Source organism: Amphiura filiformis, chromosome 12 (genome assembly GCF_039555335.1).
Source record: "Amphiura filiformis chromosome 12, Afil_fr2py, whole genome shotgun sequence".
Taxonomy (NCBI): Eukaryota; Metazoa; Echinodermata; class Ophiuroidea; order Amphilepidida; family Amphiuridae; genus Amphiura; species Amphiura filiformis.
Genome location: NC_092639.1, coordinates 52080894 through 52104312, shown reverse-complemented (window position 1 = coordinate 52104312; position 23419 = coordinate 52080894). Strand labels below are relative to the sequence as shown.

The 23419-nt window shown below is 36.1% G+C and overlaps 1 protein-coding gene across 1 annotated transcript; it reads right to left on the bottom strand.

The window, feature by feature from the left end:
• Positions 1–4996: 4996 nt before the first annotated feature.
• LOC140165535 (uncharacterized) lies at positions 4997–22424 on the bottom strand. Its single transcript, XM_072188821.1, is given in 10 exon segments — positions 4997–5641; positions 7003–7142; positions 11349–11367; positions 12039–12346; positions 12441–13100; positions 13103–13139; positions 14683–14856; positions 16065–16282; positions 16951–17133; positions 21996–22424. Coding segments are annotated over 9 exon segments (1911 nt in total). The 5' UTR covers positions 17030–17133; positions 21996–22424; the 3' UTR covers positions 4997–5365.
• Between the last annotated feature and the right edge of the window lie 995 nt (positions 22425–23419).

Genomic DNA, 23419 nt, shown 5'->3' with positions numbered 1-23419 from the left:
CGGCTAATATATAAAAAGCAAAAAAAAAACATGTCATCTATTTGTGACCATACACGACGAATGAGCCGTAAATGTCCTAAAGTGTATTCTGAGTTAGAGTGTAAAATGTGCATGAAGGTCGTATTCATAGGTACCTCAAGTTGGTGCGACGTGTAACTCATTTTGATCATGTTGATAGTGGTAGTCAAACACCTTTTGAACCAATCAATAATCCGATTGTTAAAGAGGATAATAGGCTTCTACCTATTTCTACAGAATTCTTAAATAACTCTGGTCTTTGTTTGCTTTGGCTAAATCCTGTTCAAGTGGTGGGTTACAAAGCATTGTATTTTGTCTAGGTATGTATAACCAACATTCACAATGAGAGGACATTCCTGAACCTCGTTGACTTGGGGTGAATTGAAATGACCGCCAATTATGACTGTTTGATATTTATTTAGCAATGTGGAAAAAGACACACGTGTAGAACCGAAAAAGGTACCACAACCTCGCATCTGGATATCGTTTGATGTCAAATGATATAGCATTTTTAAGCTTATAATATATATTTTCTAAACACGAAATAAAACTAAATTGACCGGGCCTAATTTACGGCTCATTCTTGGCGTACGATCACATTTGTGTGAACACAATTCCACTTTTATCAAAATTTAGAATTGTTTACGTTAAAGGCTAGTTGACAAGAAAATAGACAGACCTGCTTTCAATAAACCCTTAAAAACAGAAATTGTCACCAAGTCTCCTTCACGTGTGAATAAATTAAAGTACCTTATATATCACATGCAGAGGAGTAGCTATAACGTTTGTTGCGCCCAGTGCTAAGGATACATACTGGCGCTCCTCCTCAATTCTTGAAACAAGTGCACGAGGAGCGCGTGGAAATTTGCACAATTAGGGCCTATCACTCGTTAATTTTGGTTATAATGAAGTTGAATATTGGTCTTAAATTGATATTTCAAATGATTCGAAACGTGCGAAAATTTTGACTTTAATCGCTAGGAGGGGGCAGAATCGATGCTGAATTTGTCAACTCGGAGCCTAAGGATAGGGCCCAGGATACGTGCTCCCTCTGCCCCCATTGGACATTGTATTAAGGATTTCTGACGTACCGCTAGTGTGCTAAGGTATTAGTTCAATCTGAATTTATAATCTAAATTTTAGAAATAGTGAAAATATATTATACATATCAGGTGTCCAGTCAACCAGCAGCCACCAGTAGGTCACGCTCTGTATATTGCAAGTGAAAAGTTTTTGTTGTACGCAATATATATTATCACAGAAAATACGTACATCTACAATCGTTTTTCTATTTGTTTTGGGGTAAAACTGAATCCTGCTATATTCAATTTAGTAGTAAAAAGTTTTCTTCTCAATAATTAAAACTCAAATTAGGGTTTTTAGTACCATCTGAGGAAAGGCAAAGCTTCACTTCTACCAGAGATTGTTGAAACCATGGATACACTAATTGGACCAGAGTAGCATTTAGCAGGAAAAGGTCATTAAAGTTCATTTTATACAGGGTTAAATTGCTCAAATTGTTTTAACAACAATACAAATGTATCCTTCTATTCATGAGGATTCAGGAAAGCATATACATGTATAGTCAGTCTACTCTGAAGTACAAAGTACCGACGCGGACGCACACATTGTGCCGACTTTGTAGACACGCACACCTGTCCTATATTGATTGGTCCCTAACTACAGTCTCTGAAAGTTTTGAAAGTAAGTCTTTTGGATTTGAATTTAAATCCCTGTAATTTAGAGTGTATCGGCGCGCGTTGTCACTTTATACTTTTGCATTTCAACCCACACACAACTGCAGCAACAAATAAAAGTCGAATAATACGGGTCATCTAGCAATTATTGTCTCTATAAATGGTATTTCAAAATCAAGGTCGACTATTATCTTTTGTCGTGTTTGCTGCAAGTGTGGGTCAGGTTTGACTGATCAGTGTCCCTGATATGAATGTGGAAAGGTTTGAAAATGAAGGTGTTTTGTAAAATTTGTATATTTCAAGACCGGTGTGCTCAATTGTAAACAATTACAGAGTATGCGATTTGTTCCTCAACCATATTAGTTATTAAGTTCTGTTTGGTTTGGGCATTAAAATACCCCAAATATTAAGTTTCAGACGATACAGTTATTTCAGAGACACCCTGTACTATTATAGGCCCCTATAATATAAATGGTGGTAAGAAATCCATGTATTGACCACGATTTGATGACTTCAAACCTATCATGATTCTTGTTTCAGCATAAATTAAAAAAGAAAAAAAAGCCAACTCTTTCCTATTCTAAACAGCAAACGCATGAACCCTCTACAACAACTGGTGAATAGTTGTTTAAATCACAATTCGTCTTCATTGGTTGTCATGGTTGTAGGTTAAGGGAAGGGGTATGAACGTTTGGACAGTATATTGTGGGACATTAGAGCACATCAGACATATCGAATCGCATTCTGAATACGAAGAATGTCCTTCTGATATCAAATAATTTTGATTTTTTGAAATTCGCAATGTAATACACATTTTATGGCAAATCATTAAAAATTGATATTTTTGATATTTAACAGTACTCGGAGTAAACTTTATAAATCTGATGATTTATACAAAAACAATTAGGTCTTTTTGGGAAAAAAATCCATATCTTCAATATGAAAGGTTAAAATTTTCAATTGATCGTCGGCTTTTCCTCCCAGCTACATACACTTTAAGAATATATCATTAGATTTATAAAATTTACTTCGAGGACTGTTATATATCAAAAATTTGAAAAATATCAAATGTTTCTAATTTGTCATAAAATTTTTATTATATCGTGATTTTCAAAAAATGAAAATTATTTGATATCAGAAAGACATTCGTATTCAGAATGTAATTCGATACGTCTGTGGTGCTCTCATGTCCCATAAAAAAATACTGTCGAAACGCTCTAAACGCTCATTTCAGATCCCTTAAACCAACCATTGTATAAAATTATAAGGCTTTTATTAACCAATTATTAAATCGGAAGAGAGGGCCATGTATAAACCATTTACGTGTTTAAGATTTGTTATTTTTATAACGAGAAAATAAGAGTGCATTCAATCGGACTGATTACTCAACATATCAAATACAGATTTAAATATATCAGCTATAATCATGATAATATATTGCAAGATACATATTAAATGTCGACACAACAAAATCAAGTCATTCCATCCGCCAATCTAATTTCGAAGATGTTAATTTTATGTATTTAAAGACGAAACAAACCTACCTGGTTGTGTATGACAGTCCGAAGCCAATAGCAATGTCACCACTATACCTGAAATAGCAGAATACACAAGTTTCGCCATCTTGCCGGGTGACAGAAGACAGATAATGGTAAAAAAACTAAGTTCACTCAGCATAAGGGTACGCAACAACACTGTGTGCAGGCCCGTAACCAGGATTTATGGGGGGGGTGATTTTGAAAAAGTGGACTCGTTCTTCCAAATTTGGACCTTTTTGGACGGGGAGGGGGTGGATTTCGAAAAAGTGGAATTCTTTTTCAAAATTTGCACTTTTTTTTGACAAAAAGCATAGAAAACCCTGTATTTTTTCGCTCGCTAGGCTCGCAAATGGACTTTTGGGTCCAAAAAAGTGACTTTTGGGACCTTTGGCGATTTTTTTTTGGGGGGTCTTCCCCATGAATACGGGCCTGATTCACATCGTTCACGCCAGGTAAAGAAAAACAAATTGCTAATAGCTCAGCTGTGTAATTAATTCAGATATAAGTTTTCTTTCAAAATAAACAGGCTAAACCTATTTTCACTGCATTGTTGAAGGTTAAGTCTGTCAATGGTCTGTATAGAATAGTAAATTCAGGGACAATAAGATCACATTCCTCCGTTGCATATTGAGATGAATTGTATTTATTACTTAGTTATAATGGAAATGGACTACATGTGGCTAATGGTGTAGATTATTTGGATAATTTATGATTATATTCTCAAATCCTTGAATATATACCGTTATTTTTGCTATTTGTACAAAACTTTTGTAAGACTTGCAGTTGAATGTATGTGTTGAAAGAAAATGATAAGCGTTACTGTGCGTATTGAAAACCCAACCTCCCGGCCCAACCTGCGTCTTAAAAACAAACATTGACGAAAAATCGAATTTTCTTGAGTTGGTAACGTTAAAGAGGATAATGAGCATGCGCAGATCGAAAATATTAGTCATTTCAGCTTATAAATTGCAACACTACATTCTTAATGTAGAGGAAGCGTGGAATTTTATCAAATACCATCAAATAATGAATTTCTCCTGTGACGTCATACCATCAGGTCAATAGTCAACAACCTGATCAGTCAGGCTGATCATGCGTCTTGGAAGAGACGCGATACTGTTGCTATCAAAAATAGTAAGTCCAGATGAACATATTTAATATTCATTTTATTATGTATACCACTCAAAGAGCAGTAATCAGCAAAGAAACATACTATAACTATGCATGGAACTACCAGTAATCCCCTAAATAATGAATTTCTCTGCCGGACTAAGATGCAAATTCATTGGCAAAGTCATCTTGTTCTTTAAAGCAATATTATAACATTTTCAAACAAAATAGATTAGCATTTCTTTGCCATAAAATGTTAGCTTTACTGTCAGATATATCCGCTTTTATTTTTGAGCCGAACAACTACGGCAAAGCAAAGAAAATTGGAATTTACTACCAGCGCACATGTCGCCAATACGTACCAATGCTCATAATTGTTGCAGAAAGCTGTTTATCAAAAAGTCATTTCCTATTCATTTGTGTGTGTAGCTGAAAATCATTCAGACATCTGACAATTGTGTGCTAATGGCTGCGCCCATAAGATATACTCGACAAAATATTATTGACTCTATATCGTCAGCCTGCTACGCTAATTGCCTAAGTCATTTTTACATGTTTCTCATTTGCAATTTAAACCCATAATAAACCCATAAGTAATTCCCAGCCGCTTTCTTCATTAACTTGTGGAATACATCAAAAGAGATGTATTCTACAAGTTAATGAAGAATGCGGCTGGAAATTGGATTAATTATGGGTTTATTACTCAGAAAATCAAAATTGCAAATGAGAAACATGTAAAAATGACTTAGGCAATTAGCGTAGCAGGCTGACGATATTATCTATATACATGATTATGAAATGTCTAGCCATTAATATAAAATATCTACAGATTCCTTGCATATATCACGCTAATCAAGCAGTGTTAAGTTGTATCTTTAGTCACGGACGTGACAAGCGTATAGAGATACTTGGTATTATAGTAATCCCATTTTAACAAACTTTTTTAATGTGTACATATTTCATTTTTATTTTACTCTCCACCTAATATTAGCTATATAAAAGTTAACATGGAAGTTTTTGAACATTACTAAGGTTAAATAGAACACCATAACGTTTGCTACCATACAGCGAGAATGGATCATGCTTATGCTGATTACTCGGCACTCGGTTGTTTCCTCCGTTTTCAGCTGGCTCGATAGGATCGGTCGATTCGCCATTCTTTCTGCCCTTCTCATTTTCTTCAGCTGGTTGAGACCAGGAACCACATCTTGGGAAATCAGCTGGTATTGGAGGAAGATCTGATTCCTCACCAACTTGAAAAACGATTGCCATACCATACTGAATAAATAAATAAATAAATAAATAAATAAATAAATAAATAAATAAATAAATAAATAAATAAATAAATAAATAAATAAATAAATAAATAAATAAATAATTAAATAAATAATTAAATAAATAAATAAATAGATAAATAAATAAATACATTTAAATACAATTAAAATTTCCCATTCAAAGCGAAGAAATACGCATACAAACCGAGCAAAAATGACAAAACGAGGATTACAAAGCGATGATTTCTACAGTGTTAGATAAGCAAACCTCACTCGTAATTCGCATGTTCTTTTTACCAAATTGCGCGTGCGATTTGAGTCACGGTTATTCCTTCATGTAATTTTACACGAAATTAGGGTTAGGGTTAGTTTCGGGTTAGGATTAGGGTTAGGGTTAGGATTAGGGTTATGATTATGATTAGGCTTAGGGTTAGGATTAGGGTTAGAGTTAGGATTAGCTTACACGAAATAATTACATGAAGGATCGACCCTTAAAACAAAGACTAATAATGCTGCCTCAATGTTTCTCCTCCACACTCCCTTCCCTTTCCCAACTAATCAATTTTTTGAGAACATAAGCTAACATTAACGGTAATGATGAGCTTTTTGTGAATTCCTAAATTGGAGGGGAGTACAGGAAGGACCATTTTCCAATTAAGCCCTGGAAGTATTTTGTCGGAGATTGTAGACTAGGGTAGACTGTGCAAATTTAATTTAAATCAGGATTTGTATATTGGTATAAAAACCCACCGCTGCCCTGCAAAGTTCTTTATTTCTTATTTTCCCGAAAAAAACTTGTTTGTTTACTCTTGCATTTGTTTGTTATCACAATTGGATATTATTAGACCTACAAGGAAGAATTTTAGAACGCTGTGTAAATGCAGGTTCCTGTAGCTCTGCGAGATTTTCAGTGTCTCTTAAAGTGATTATGAAATGCATTAACAAGTGAACCAATGGTAACAAAACAAAACATTTAAAATAAAATAAATAAATAAATAAATAAAATAAAATAATGCGGTATTTGTACAACGCCTGCGCCTTTCACGTGTATCATAGCGCTTTACATTTATTCCGCTGTCGTTAGAATATGTCAGCTGCCATACAATGCCTAAGACATGCTCATACATTTTGGTGGCCCTCAATGGTCAATATTCATAACAGCTCCCAATTTCAGCCTTGAGAGAGAGAGACAAGTGAGATATAGCGCCGGGGCTCGAACTCTCAACTCTCCAATTGCGAGGTAGAGCCCGTACCGCTGCATCACCGTGCCCTCCACAAAATTACATCTAATACATAAAATAATGATAAAAAACACTCCCGCCACAGCCCCTCCCACATACAACCCTAAACACAGTAAGAACTTACATCCTGGTGGAAGATATCATGGCAGTGGAAGAACCATTTTCCAGGGTTGTCAGCCACAAACCGTACGATGTAGTATGCCAAAGTATCTACTGGAACTGTGTCTTTTAAAACAGCGCCCTCGAGCTTCCGAGTTATATCTCCTGATGAAAATATTTACAAAATACAAAAACAAGCTAATAATTAAAGCCATAATGTGTGATTTACACAAAGAATAGATTCCTATTTACATGGTTTGGTTTATGAAACAAAACATCTATCAATAAAGTGGATCAGTGCAGAAAAAAGGATGTTTCCTGGAGAAAACGAGTGATTGGTGAAAGCAGCACCATTTTGGAAATTGTCATCTGTGCGAGAATTGTATACACAAAGGATATTATAAATTCAAGTCTTCAGTGGACTGCACTGAATATTGATCTTCCCAGGACAAGTATGGATCAGGATATACATCAGTCGTCCGGAACAGTGCAACAGAACATTGTAATCAACAAGCAGACGATTGCCGGACAAGTAGTAATTACTAGTATGATGTACATTTATGTTATGTGCAGAATCATTGTCAATCACCTTATACTTTTCATAAAACATTCAGATAATTTAACTTTAACTGTGTTGAACTGGGAAAAGTATTTGGTCTTGAATCATTACGGATCGTAACACTATCAATAAACGTATACTGTCTGTCCAATTAACTTAGATACCCAGTTTTTGTTACTTATTTGAAAAAATATCCACTTTCAAAGAAAGTCATGAAAGAAAGGTGTTAACATTTTGCTGAGACCTAACGGGATTTTTTTGTTTTCCAAAGCATTGAGTGAGAGTTTACCTGAAATTATATTGAAATTGGAAGGTTTTCTCAACACTTTAGAAATAATCCGGTAGAAGTTGGGTACCATTATTTTGGAAGGTCTCATTATACGGATTTGTAGGTATCCATGGGGACTTTGGATAGTGAATGGATGAATAGTAAATTAATTATACTCCTCACCAAAAACATTTGTTCAATATAATAATATTCAGGTCATAAAATGCAGACAGTGTTTCTTATTGGCATATTTATTCTTAGTGTATTAACTCAGCTGCCCCTCAGCCAATTACAACAATTCGGCGCGGTATTTGAATCCTCTTCTGTGCATGCTTGTGGCTTGGCCCAATTCTATAATAAATACAAATTGTATGCCCTATGAATGCTCTGATGTTATTGGTGAGGAGTATAATCCACAATAAACTCCAGAAGCATAGTAACTTGCCCTATCATTTGTTAAAATGCACCAACTGCGACATCTTTTGAGTTATTGTGAATTAGTAAAAGCATCTATTATTATATTACATCGACGATAAGGAACAAAAGGGTGGTATCGCTGATCAATATGCATGATTACAATGTTCAAACACCCCTTACTGTAAATAGATTATCCCATCAAAAGTTTCAAGTCATTAGGAATATTCGCCTGGACCCAGATATCTTGCTGTAAATCGGTCAAAATTGAATAAAAAAAAAAAAAAAAAATATTTTTTCATCGCTTTATTAAAAATTTCGGTTAGGTCTGACAGTGTTTAGCAACTTTTCTTTCATGACTTTTTGCCAAAGTGAAAACTTTTCGAAATGAATCATAAAAACCGGGGTCGATCCTTCATGTAATTATTTCGTGTAATCGAATCCTAACTCTAACCCTAATCCTAACCCTAACCCTAAGCCTAATCCTAATCATAACCCTAATCCTAACCCTAACCCTAATCCTAACCCTAATCCTAACCCTAAACTAACCCTAACCTTAACCCTAACCCTAACCCTAATTTCGTGTAAAATTACATGAAGGAATAACCAAAACCGGGTGTCTAAGTTAATTGGACAGACAGTAGTGATGTTGACTCATCAGTTTCCGCTTACGTTTCCAATCTCATGTCATAATATGTCAAAATGATTTGGTTGGAAACCGTACGTATTGTATTATGGTTCAAAGTAATCCGAGATTTCTTCTGCTCTTGGCAAGCATTATAGTTGATATAACCTAGAGTAGACTATCCCTAGATTTAACACTTTCCTGTACTTAATGGAGTGAACATTGATATCACGGCCTTCTAGTCCTCACCTTTATTATTTTATTATTACGTGTTACCCTTGATGTCCTCGCTTTCGTTATGTGATATCGATGTTCACAGTTTACCCCATCAACGACAGGAAAGTGCCAATTATACGAATGGTCTATAAGACTACCATTTGAATAGCATAGTTGACCAATGTGTTGCCACACCAAAAGCATCACTAACCGGCAGGATGAGGTGGTCTGCTTTGCTTTACCTTGAATAAATTCATGAGGTCTGTAGATTAGCTATAACGTAAAGAATTTCATCTGATCAAGACCAGTCAAAACTTACGTTTCTCGACGTTTCATCAACTATCAGTTGACTTCATTAGTAGTGTTGCGGTTTTGAAGTGCTGTGTGATATTGAACTGGTTACTCTAGGAGTTAGAGCAGCATCAACCCCCGTGTCAAAGTTCTTATGCAACAGAAGTTTTTGCTTACAAACCCAAACTTTGAAAGCGTTATGCGGATGACGTTTTGTAGGTTATAGGTCAAGGAACCACACAGCAGCAACTGACTTCTCAACACCATCGACACCACTAAGAATATCAAATTTACCCATGAGGAATCAGATGGTCATGTCGCATTCCTGGACACGTTGATCATAAGACATCCGACGGCTCCATAAAGTTATTGGTTTATCCTAAGAAAACTCATACAGATCAATACATGTCATTCAACTCACACCACCCCTTCAAACAAACCAAAAAGGGAGTCATACGTATCCTTGTTGACCGCATGGGAAAATTATTGCAACTGATGATTAGAACAAAAAGATCGAAGAGGACAAGATCAGGCAAGCACTACATATCAATTTGTAAGCGCTCTTTAGCAAAGTCATAGTTCATTGACAACCGTATGACAAAAAAGGCGAAAATAGTAACTTTTTGCACAAGATATGCAATTTAAAGAGAATTGTCCATTGCTCATTCAAGTGACGCTAGTATATGGACAATATAAGTGTGCGTTTTCATTTAATGACATAAAATTTGAAACATATTGTAAGGAACACTTGAGGTTTTGAATTTTAAACCCTACATTTTGGTCAAAAAATGTGCTTGGATAGTTTAGACAGATTTTCCACATTCGCCTTGCTATATCATTGAAATGCGTTATCTGTTGACCTAGTGACGAAAAACATTTTTAGGGGGAAGTGATAGCTTTCGTTTGATATTAAAAAAATCTGATTGGATGAAGGGAACACTTAAGGTTTCGATCGACAAAAACCAATCAAAGAGGCCCATTTTTCAGCTAGAAGCTCTACAGCTCTTACATTGCTATGTACTCAACCGTTTAGTGTAATCAAAGACTGTGTGGAGACAATTCACTGCTTGCTTGAGAGCTCTTGGACGAAAATGTGTGCTCAGGTGTATCGTGGTTGAAACTGTGCGCATGCTGGTTTATAAGAGAATCGTATTTGTATAGAAACCTTTCAATATGTAACTCTGCGGGTATCCTAAGTGGTCTATAGACAAAGTTCGCCAACAAACTGGTCACAAACCAAAAAAAGAAACGAAAAAGAAAGACGACCCCAGCAAGATCAAGGGTATGGTAGTTATACCATATGTAGCTGGTGTATTCAGAGCAAGTTCAACGAAAACACAATATTATCACTGCCATAAAACCCCATTGTACTCTATGCACACTCTTAGTCTATCCCAAAGACAAAAGTAGACAATTAAAGACCAGGTTATCTGAACACATGGGAGCAATAAAGAAGTCATCTAAAAAAAGTCACCAGATCTAACAGAAAACAATCTGAAATTTAACAAACCAGATCAGCTATTTCTGATCACGTTGCTAGGGGCAATCATGTAATATGTAAACTGAGAGGAGGGCCAAGGAAACAAACAGTAAGATAAGATGGATCAAAGAAGCAATCTGGATCCGGTGGAACAACGGCAAGCCCCTAAACAGAGATGAGGGGCCTACCAACTCTCACATCTTTACGATCCTGTTTTGCATCAGAACATTGACACAGGGGTTTCTGCTGCTCCAACTTCTTTGGAGTTGCCGGTTCAATATCACACAGCACTTCAAAACAATAACACTGCTGATGAAGTAAACCGATGGTTGATGAAGCGTCCATAAACGTAAGTTTAGACTGGTCTTGATCTGATGAAATTCTTTATGATTTGCTTTACCTTGTTTATCCATTTCTATGACATCTTCAACAGTGGCCCCTCTTGGAAGATCACCAGAACCCACTACTCGGAAAGAGTAGCCATGAATATGCATGGCATGTTCGTCCGCCTCACTAACCAAAAACTAGTTCCACTACCTGAAAGTGAAAATCAAAACAAAACTTAGATTTAGCACTATACGTTCGGTCTCAGAGAAGGCGCTTTGCGCTCGGTCCAGCCCTTCGGGATTTACGCTCCGCGCTCGCCAATTATATGAGGGGTACAGACTGCAGCTTTAAGGCCAATTCACAATGAAATAAATTAAATTATTATTGTTGAAGAAAACGCATTTTTATACAATAGTCCGGTTTGATAGGATACCGTATAGACACATATCAAATTATACTTTCTTTAACTAAATACCGAGGCGCGCGAAAAGGATATGAAATCAAAGTAACTCTGGGTATATTAATAGCACCACCCCTTGAAAGAAGACGGGATGTCGCCATATTAACGAAGGCATTCCCACTGCTAAATGATGGCCTTTGTTGGGAATTTCAACAGCATTTGAGGGTTGTCAATCATTTCCAGAATAACCATTTGGTGGAAATACGTTTATATATTTGGGCTCTCAGTGTACTCTCGGATACCCTTAGCTAGACCATGGCTAGACCAGGACGTGGCGATTAACCCTGTTATCCCATGTCGGCATGTAGTGTAAACTAAGAATTCTAAATAGATGCAAATAAGTTAGCCTGAGATAATGTTCTCTTTCTATTGTGACTGACTGTTTGCACAAAATGTGTATTGCAATCAAGAGACTGTTTACCTGGCCCAGTTCAACCTTCAATATCTGTGTGCAACTGCAGTATTCACTGGCACACTGCTCTCTTTTACCAAGATTTTCCTCAAAGTAGCAAAATTCCTTCTTCGGGATGTCGTCATATTGTGTAAGCAGCGGAGATGGTGGCATTTTGAAACTCACAAAGTTGAGGTGTGTGGTATACTGGCCTGGTTCCATCTCAGGTGGATTAGGATAATCCTGGTAATCAAACATTTGTGGCGAAGCATTGGTCCAACCAAGCTCTAAATAAAATCGTTGGTCCGGCTCAGCGAGTAATCTTTCATCGTCAGGAACTGTAATAAAAAGAAAATAAAGAAAGATTATGTATTATTTGGACGCATTTTGGTGTATTACATGAATTAATCCAATCATTAGATTCATATTTACCAGCTGACACAACGTCTAGCAGATTAATCCCATTGGGTGTGTCAAGACGTTTAGGATTCAATATGACGTCATTGTCACCATCGTTAAGAGATGCTTCCTCGGGATCCTCTTCCGGTGCACCTTCGTAGCGTAGAATTGCAAGTTCTTCCTGAGGCCCGTTTCGACAGTAAAAAATGCGATTACTTGCAACTTGAGCACGAAACCAGTAGTTACCGACATCTTGATTGGCTGACAGCACAAAATCATATCTTTCTCCGGTAGCCACTCCAATACGATCTACCGATATTGGTTTTATTGGAGCGCCATCAGTAGCGATTGCAGTCAGATTGTGCCCATCCACGCTGACGTACATATGGCAGTTGTTATTTCCAATGACCCGGAAGCGATACCGTTGACCCTGTTTGACTTTGAATACTTCTCGCGGGGTATACACCGTATCGTTGCCGTTTATGAATTGTTTAAATTGTCCTTTCGCGTTAATCGTTGGTACTGGTATTTGTCCTGGAGTTTCGCCATATGGAGTAGCTGGTAAATCTGGCCAAATTTGTAGTATGACCACATGCTCTGGAAGGTCAAAGTCGTAAAGGTCACTGTTGGGGTCACGACCTGGAGCTTGGTTGATGATAAAAGCACCAAACCCGCCATCGATTCGCTGGTAATGGAGTGTGAATGCCACCAATGTGTGCCAGCAGGAGACGCCTAAAGGGAAAAGTAGCAGCACAATATGATGTTTGATTGGCGGTTAAACCTCTTTGAAAAGATTTTTGCAACTTGCAGATTTGGACCAAGATGCTTGATATATGTCTCTTTATTGGGGCGTCATTGTCTAGGTAAAATACAAATCTTACCAATTCTTTCCGCGCTAGTGTCGACTGCAGGCGACAAATTTCAGTTTTTTTTTTGTTAATTCAAAAATTTCAGAATTGTACATTTTCATGACCATATTTGGAATCAGCATGAAAAATACATTAAACCGAGTACAAACAAGCATAGTATTGGTTCAGTGGTTCTTGAGATAGCTCGATCTTGATTTGAGAAATCTTAAAACTAGCAAGCAGAGCATTAATATCCCATTGATAAACTTGATCGCCTTGAAAGATCCGCAATCCTGCGCCAAAAGGTTGGGACAGTTTGTTTATTTCACGCATCCCATCTCACCTGATTCAATGTTGAATGCGGAAAAATAGTAAAAGTGGTTGCTCTCAATGTGTGCTCCAACATTATTTAGGGGGTAAGCAAGTACATAACATGAGCTATGAAACGCATCATTTGCTTTCAGCCTTATGTTCAGTTCAGAGGAATTTGATCTTTTAAACATCAACTGTCTCAACGATTTTCGCACAAGATTGCAGGTTGATTGACTTTTAATTTTAATTGTACATTACACGATGAACATTTTGAGCGTTTCGACAGTATTTGTAGTGGGACATGAGAGCACATCAGACATATCGAATTACATTCTGAATACGAAGAATGTCTTTCTGATATCAAATAGTTTTAATTGTTTGAAATTCACGATATTATACAAATTTTATGACAAATTATTGAAATTTGATATTTTTCACATTTTTGATATATAACAGTCATCGAAGTAAATTTTATAAATCTAATGATATATTCTTAAAGTGTATGTAGCTGGGAGGAAAAGCCGACGATCAATTGAAAATTTTGACCTTTCATTTGAAGTTTTTTGTTTTGGTGTTTTGGGAAAAAAATCCATATCTTCAATACGAAAGGTCAAAATTCAATTGATCGTCGGCTTTTCATCCCACCTACATACAGTATAAATCATCAGATTTATTTACTTCGAGTACTGTTAAATATCAAAAATATCAATTTTTAATCATTTGCCATAAAACGTGTATTACATTGTAAATTTCAAAAAATCAAAATTATTTGATATCAGAAGGACATTCTTCGTATTCAAAATGCAATTCGATATGTCTGAAGTAATCTAATGTCCCACAATAAATACTGTCCAAACGTTCATACCCCATCCCTTAAATATCAAAAATATTAATTTTTAATCATTTGCCATAAAATGTGTGTTACATTGCAAATTTCAAAAATCAAAATTATTTGATATCAGACATCAGAAGGACATTCTTCGTATTCTTCCCACAACAAATACTGTCTAAACGTTCATATCCTAATGCGAATTGCTTTAATTTGTGAATAACGAAATTAAAATAATTGGGTATGTGTAAAAAAACTAGGCCTAGACCTTTTGTTTATTTCATACCTTAAACTTGTAGGTAAAACTGGACTGCGGTGTAATAGGACACTGAGTGATCATAGCCGGGCCATCCATGTATGGCGTGCCACGTTGATGTATGGCATGCCAATGGATAGATGTACCTTCTGACTTGCCGAGACGATTCCAAACTTTTACTTCAACATTGTCACCCTCGCAAACCTGCGTAAGAAGTCAAAGAACATAGTCCGATTAATGTGTATGGGGAAGGCAAGTAAGTGGTGTCGCGCCGGAGTATGGGTGTCATTGCCTGATTTCAAAGTTCAAGCACGAACCTTCTGAAGTACTGAATCAGAACAGAGCACCGCAGGCCTCAAAGTATGATTATGGTTGCGTGCTTACACTTTACAGTGTGTCTTTTAAGTTGCTGGCTGAATCTGCAGTGCTATGGTATTCCAACTTTTGATTGTTCTTGGGAAATATCAGTATTTGTAAACATCGTTCATTGCAAATGGAACCTCTACTTTTGGATTTTTGGTCCCAGTTATTGCATATTTGGAGATTGCTAAGTGTATGTGTCTTTGCTAATAGTGTGATGTGCTCAGAATAATTAAATTTGATTATTTATCTTTGTTTACACTTTAAAGCTATTTCATGCGGATGGGTTGATGAAACAACACACACTTCAATTAAGTGGAACAGTGCGGAAAAAAACCTGTTTCCTGGATAAAGTGAATGATTGGTGAAAGCAGCGCCATTTTGGAAATTATCACCTGTGCGAGGAGTCTATACGCAAAGGATATATAAGTTCAAGTCAACGGTGGACTTCACTGAAAAGTAGTCTTCGCAAGACAAGTTTGAATCAGGACATACATCAGTCGTGCAGAATTTGTAATCAACAAGAGGACTGCTGGATAAGCATGATCACTTTACTTTTCATTAAAGATTCAGATATTGTTAACTAAATCAAACAGTGTGTTTTTGTGGTGCAATCTTGTGAGAACTGAGAAAAGGTGTATTCGGCCTTGAGTTTTCTACGTTATTTAGCATTTTGTGCAATATGTTCAGTCTGTATTTCAGTTCTTTCTTTTCTCTAAGAAGTCCCATCAAAGATTGGGTTGGTTTATGTCCACAGGCGGATTGTTGGTATATCTCACTTTGTGTGTAATGTTTCTCCCTCACTAGGTATGTGTTAATGTTATATCACCTTCCTGGCGCATTGTATGGTGTTCCGTCCAAGATGGAATGGGAGGAGTGCAGTAGTGAGTGATGTGTGGTAGTGTAGGAGGTTGGGAGCATGTGTTAGCGGCCTTTTATAGCTGTATGTAAATGTAACGTTTATGAAAAACAAAATATAATTACTGAATGAGGAGATTTCGTGTATCTGTAAAGCCATAATTATTCTGAAGGTTTTTTTTAGCAATCATTACCTGAATCGAGGGACCAGGAAGCTGCCTATTCACCACAAAAATGGGGCGTTCAACTCCATTAACCGGAATACATCCAGGACGATCACAGTCTGTTACATTGAAGGGACAGTTAAAACAGGCAGCTGACGACATTGCCAGACGCCATTCCATGGTGAAGACATATCGACAGGTCTTAGGTTCTGGTGGCCACTTACACTCACGGACACATTCATGGTCGGCTAATATATAAAAGGAAGGGACGTTAGTAAACGTGTCAACTATTTGTGTGAACACGATTCCACTTTTATCAAAATTAAGAAAATTAATGTTTATGTTAAAGGCTAGTTGACAAGAAAATAGATAGGCCTGAATTCAAAAAACCTTAAAAAACAGAAATTGTCACCAAGTCTTCTTCACGTGTGAATAAATGGAAGTACCTAATATATAATATTAACTGTCAACACTTACAAAATATTAAATGTATATTGTATTGTGGCTTTCTGATGTACCTCTAGTGCTAAAATAGTGTAATAATTGGATAGCAGAACAGGGTACTAGTTCAATCTGAATTTAATATAAGCCTAAGACTGACGTATACGTTTAATGACTAATTACAATTAATTGGTGAATGATAACAATGTATTTTATACATTAAATGTAACTTAAATATTTACATTTTTACATCCATTCAAGAAAAGAGGACATTTTAATCGAGGCAATGTATGACAAACAGTTATGACAATCAGATGCAATTATCTCAAAATGGCCATTTTCGTGATACACCGTACCACTATGTCATCCGAGCGACGATTTGTTTCCAGTAATAATGTACATCATAAAAATTTCGCCAAACTGTCTAATTTATAATAGATTATAGTTTGCATTGTAAAGGGGGAAACAAACCTACCTGGTTGTGCACGGCAGTCTGAAGCCAATAGCAATGTCACCACTACACCTAAAATAGCAGAATACACAAGTTTGGCCATATTGCCGGGTGACAGAAGAAAGGTAATGGCTGGTAATATTGCTCACTGTTTCTTCCAATGACGATTTGAAACCTTTGGCAAAACCTTTATATCTGTTGAAAATACTAATAAAACAGAGAGATTATTACCAGAAGGCTCTATCTGCAATAGCTGCCCTGTTAGCACTCGACAATTTGTACATTCTACATATGAGTTGACCAAAATGTTTATAAATAAAAGAAAGGGACTGGTATATCGATATGCTAGAGCGAACTGCATACAACCACTACACTGTTCAATAGCCTTATTGTGATATGGCGGGTGTTTTAAAAACGCCGGCCCTGAACAAAATATGATGCGCGTGCATACTGCCAGGCACCAACAATGGAAATTGTGGTGATGCGTGCGCATACTGCAAGGCAATGACGTCAGAGGTAAAGTCGTCTACATTGTATAGAATCTAAAAATGTGACACTTGGCAGCTTTTACAAATAGGTCCTTCTTGTCATAAGCCCTCACAATATGCTACAGAGACGGACTGACACTGGCCAATTGTACTCAACTGGTTCTTGGTCCTGATATTGTTGACCTGGATATCATTTTTTTATCAAAAAAAGAGTTCATATGCAAAACGCAAAACACGCCATTTTCAAACCACAATTGACACCCTACTTCAAAAATCCAACGAATATTTTTGAATTTCACACAGGGCATATTTTCTTATGATGTTTTTTATATTCGACAAGTTATATTTGCCTACCGTTAACATGGTTAAGATTCGCCTAATGGCGCACTAGGGCTCCTTTGCCTTGGGGTAAATTCCATGTGCAAATAGAGAGTTCCCTCCTCTGAAATCCCAACGAGAACTAAGGGCTCTTATTTTACAGGAGGGCACTTGTTTAGGTTGTGCCTAAAATTCCACTTATGTCGAATGAGTCGTGATCACTTTTTGCATTTGAACTCTTGTACACAAAATTACTTCTTAAACTAAAATGGTAAAACGGTTAATAATATGGAGGGCAAATAAACACCTAAGAAAGTCACCACTTAATACGGCGGTAATTATAACTTTAAATTCAATTAATTAACTGATACGAAAATTAAATGATCATTTCCTTGACCATTTTGACAACAATGGTAAAATGGGTGGTTAAGGTGGTACTACACACCCTTGATCAATTTTGTGACTAATTTAGCATTTTTCTCAAAAAATAACTACACACTGGTAACAAAAGTTATGTATATTAAATGAGCAAGGAATCCAATTACTTCACTAAAATTTCAGTGATTCAAGACAAGTGGTTTATTATAGGCCTATATGTTAAGAAATGAGGTACATTCTAGCGGTACCTCTTTTTTTTATATCATAAATAACGTACCGCTTGTCTCGAGTCACTGAATTCCAGTGTGGTAACTGATTTCTTTGGCCCTATAATATATACTGCGCCAATAAAGTATCCTTACACTTGGAAAAATAATCACAATTTACAAACTGAACAATATTGGGGTAAATTTAATAGATGCACTATCTAATCCTGCACATTATGACACCACATTGAATCCAATGTGACTTCAAGAGCAAAACTACAAGCATTTGATTAGACGAAGGTCCCGTTTTAAAAGTGACAAACTGGCCTATTAAAAACTCCACAGACTAGACATCTGGTTTGAGAGTGGTGAATGGTTAATTTATGCGTTTGGCTTTAATTTAAAACAAAAGGAACAAAAGAAATCTGAAACAAAAGAACTGACAAATAAAATGAAAGTCATGAAAAGTACTGAGAAGTAAAAACTGAAATAAAAACTGCTTTAACGCGGCTGTGTACTCTAGACATTGTTTCTTTCGCGAAATTGAGCTTTTTTGAAATGTATTTACTTTGTTATGTTTTTTATAAATACAAGGAAAGAAAATCCGGATTTGTTAACTCCAACTGCTCTATTTTATGGATTTTATTTCACTATTTCACTCGTTTCCGCAATTTAAAGGAAAGAAAATCTTTGTTGTACCATCGGGATATACGCGCGCAACAACGCATCGCGTTTTGTAGACGCGGAATTTGTTAACGCACAGATACGCTACGCATACGCAACGCTTATCTACATGCGCGGCGCATCTTATGGAAGCACCACGGAAGCACTGATTTCATAAAAACCTAGCGGTCAAATGGCTCCGTTTTAGCTGATAAAATGTGAATTTTTTTCAAGTTCTTTCCCCCGATTTAAACATCAAGATATGAATATATTTCGCCCAAACTTCTCAAGGGGCTGTGGATTTACCGATGTTCACGTAATGTAAGGTAGAAAAACGAGAACTGCCGCATTCTCCTGTGAGCTTCGATCAAAGTGCAAAATGTGACCACTTTAAACTTCAACGGCCTTTATTTCAATGTTCATTTTCTCGGTAAAATGACGATTTAGGTACACGATAACTCAATAAATATAGCATCTATAGGTAAGCAATTATGCTCATCATAAAAAGCATGATCGACTTAAGAAACGGGTTTTCTCATTTTTTTATATTTTGGTCTATTTCCGATTTTAGGCATCATTTTGTGCAAATAGGCGTTTGTGAGTTTTAAAAAGTTCATTTTGATGCCTTATATGGTCAATATCTCAAAAATAAGGCCAATATCAAAAAACTAAAAAAACCGCTTTTGGAATGGTGTCTCAAGATTAAGAAAAAAACAAAACAAAAAATTTTTTGAAAGAGTGTTTTTGTGATGTACCGAACAAAAATTGCCAATGATTTTCTTCATAATTGTTGTTTTTACACCAAATCTGTATTTATATTAAGATTCATTGATGTATTGCCTTTATAAAAATGTATACTTTTATATGTCTTGCGTGAATAATTACAAAGTTATGGCACTTTTACTACATGCGTGTCTGAGAGTACACAGCTGCCTTAAATAACGCTTCATTGAAGAAACTGTGTTGTCTCTTTGTTGCGCTTGTTGGAATCTTTTTGCGCCTTGTATAGGCCAGTTTGTCACTTTTAAAACTGAACCTTCGTCTATTCAATTGCTTGTAACTTTATTACTTGAGGTCACATTGGATTCAATATGGTGTCATAATGTGCAGAATTAGATTATTTTTCCAAGTGTAAGGATACTTTATTGCCGCAGTATACATAACTTTTGTTACCAGTGCGGTACGTGTCCCAGTACTACGCCAACTCAGTGCTGAAGAAGTGATCTCGGATGAGACACGAAAATCCACTCGTAAGTGAAATTTTACTATTGCTCGTGTGAATAAGGTTAAAATTGTTCTACAGTGTGTTATTAGTTTTTGAGAAAAATGCAAAAATAGTCACAAATTTATCAAGGGGTGTAGAACCACCTTAAGCCACTCAATTAGATTGATTCTACATCATGATGTACATTTGTTCGAAGAAGAAGAGACAAGCCCATACAGTCCAACTTTAAAGATTCTTCTTCACAAGAATTATTGTTAATTTACATAGAAATCAAAACGAAAAACCGAAAAGAATATAGTAAATACGAAGCAAACCATGGTTGTGTTGACAGTCTGAAGCTAATAGCAATGTCACCACTACACCTAAAATAGCAGAATACACACGTATTGCCCTACTGCCGGGTGACAGAAGAATGTTTGATGAATTCTTGGTTTGGATTTCTCAATGGTACTGAATCGTAATAAGTAATATGCGATTGGTCATATCATTAGACCTGCAGCAGTCCCTGCCGTACGCCAGAGTTTCTAGAATGCTGCTAAAATAAGAACATTTTTAATGCTAATTTATTGCACATTCAAGGGAAGCGTGGTTACCTTTTTGAAATCGCCGAGTGGGAGGGTTTTCAATGAAATATTTGTTGTGTTAAAACTGAAGCATCCTTACGGATTCAACAACATCTTTGACCAACTCATCATGCTCTCAACGGTGCATACTGTTACCCATAAAAGGAAACAGTCAGATGTGACGAGTTGCCAGTCTGATGAAGCCACTAGTGTATTGGTGAAACGTCACTAAAACGTGAGTCAAAAACTTCGTTTTTACTCTGGAATTGTTCAAAATGAACAAATTTACAGTTGAAATCTACATTCCTAACGAACTTGTTCAAATATTTGAAGCATCCTATGTATAAAAGAATAATGAATATTAACTGCACATCATACAAAACTATACATGATACCCAATCGTGCTAAAATTTATGTGCTATAGTGCTCCACAGACTCCGAGTATTAGACGTACAATATTGTAACATATCTACGTTATTTAATCTATTGCCATCCTATTTCCAATAATGTTTAAGTTCTAACGAATGTTTGATGACGAAAAATCGATAATATGTTACATGCATATAACATCTAGTAGAAATATATTATCAAATGTCGAAATGAAATGCGCGCAAGTGGAGTGAATTAATATCCAGTAAGTTGGACATATTGGGATTAAAAAAAACTGGAGTTGGAGTCGAGTGAGCTATGAAGGACTTAAAATAATGTTAGAAAGTTTGTTTGAACAGAAAAAAAAAGAGATTGAAATAACGCAAAAATCAACCATAATTTATTTAAAGAGGAACAAACGTTGGCCTGGTCAACTGGCCAGTTGGTAGGCGACCTTGTCCTTATAGATCACACTCCTGTATACTTGTATACAATGCTGGACTAAGGTGGTGTCTGGACTGACATGCCCTGGGCCACATAACTCAATTATGTAGTTCATTATTCCAGATGTGCTTGTTCCTCTTTAAGTTAAAGTCAGTTTCAGAGCTGGTGCCTTTATCGTGCATCGTGTGCTCTCATTCAAAATACATGGTACATCGTGGACATAATAAAGAAATTGGGTATCGCAGCAAAAGGACTCATAAAAATTAAACGGTAGTAGTGAGTCACTTCATTTTTCACAAAATGTGACTATTGAGAGGGGCATTTATAGAAACTTTCAATAATGCATTTTTGACTCCCCCTGTAGAAATCAGGAAGAAATTCCGGGAAGAAAATAGTAAAGAGGAATCAAACCTACCTAGTTGTGTATGGCAGTCTGAAGCCAATAGCAATATCAACACTAAACCTAAAATAGCAGAATACATAAGTCACGGGATTTCACAATGGCACTGAATCTTAATTTATATAATTAATGTGCGATTGCTCAGATCATTTGAACTGTTGCGGAGAACAAATCTAATCAATTTTGCCTCATAATGGCCTCATAAAATGACTGAAATAGCATTCATTTGGAGATCAAAGATGAATTTATGAAAACTTTACCTGCTGTGCGACAGTAAAACTTGTAGCAGTTAATGTTCCTTTTTTATCCTCGTTTGGCCGTCATACACACTATACGAACATACGTACGTACGTGTTAAAGCGCAATGTGATTAATCATGTTAATTGGATTTTCTGCACCAAAGACCACATACACATGAACCACAGTACAAAAGACAGTCATAACAAAGTTCAAAGTGAAGCTGTTGACCTGTATCCTCTGGAACATTTTTATAGGGTTGTTTTTTGTTTGGTTGTTTTTTCTATTTTTTTTATTAAACATGGAATTATGAAATAGACACTATAACGAGTATATACCATAATAAGCACCAATTAATCACACAATAAAACTTAATTTAATACTAATGAAAAAGCAGATTTCAAAAGTTAGGCGACACAGTAACTAAATTATTTGAAATGTTTGGGATTAATGTCTATGACTCTGAGCACAGAATTGTAATCAACTTTCTTGTATTTTGCTTGAAGTTTTATATTCATAAATGTAAATTTCAAAAGACTTCTCCCAGTTTCCTATCTTTTTACTCTACATTTCAAATACAAATCTATAGTTAATGATGTTCATATTTTCGAAGAAGAAGAGCGAAACCCACTCAACTGGAAACAATTTTAATCATTTTAATTTTTGAGCATTCACATGGATATCAAGAGGAAATTCCGGGAAGAAAATAGTAAAGAGGAATCAAACCTACCTAGTTGTGTATGGCAGTCTGAAGCCAATAGCAATATCACCACTACACCTAAAATAGCAGAATACATAAGTCACGGGATTTCACAATGGCACTGAATCTTAATTTATATAATTATTAATGTGCGATTGCTCAGATCATTTGAACTGTTGCGGAGAACAACAATTTGCCTCATATTGGCCTCATAAATGACTAAAATAGCATTCATTTGGAGATCATCAAATATGAATTTATGAAAATTTTACCTGCTGTACGACAGTAAAACTTGTAGCAGTTAATGTTCCTTTTTTATCCTCGTTTGGCCGTCATACACACTATACGAAATACATACTAGCACGTATTAATGCGCAATGTGATTAAGGGTACTACACCCCTGTGCAATTTTGTGCCTATTTTTGCATTTTTCTCAAAAATTATAGCGCATTGGGGACAAGTAAGATATGCATATTACAAGGGCAAGGACTACAACTACTGC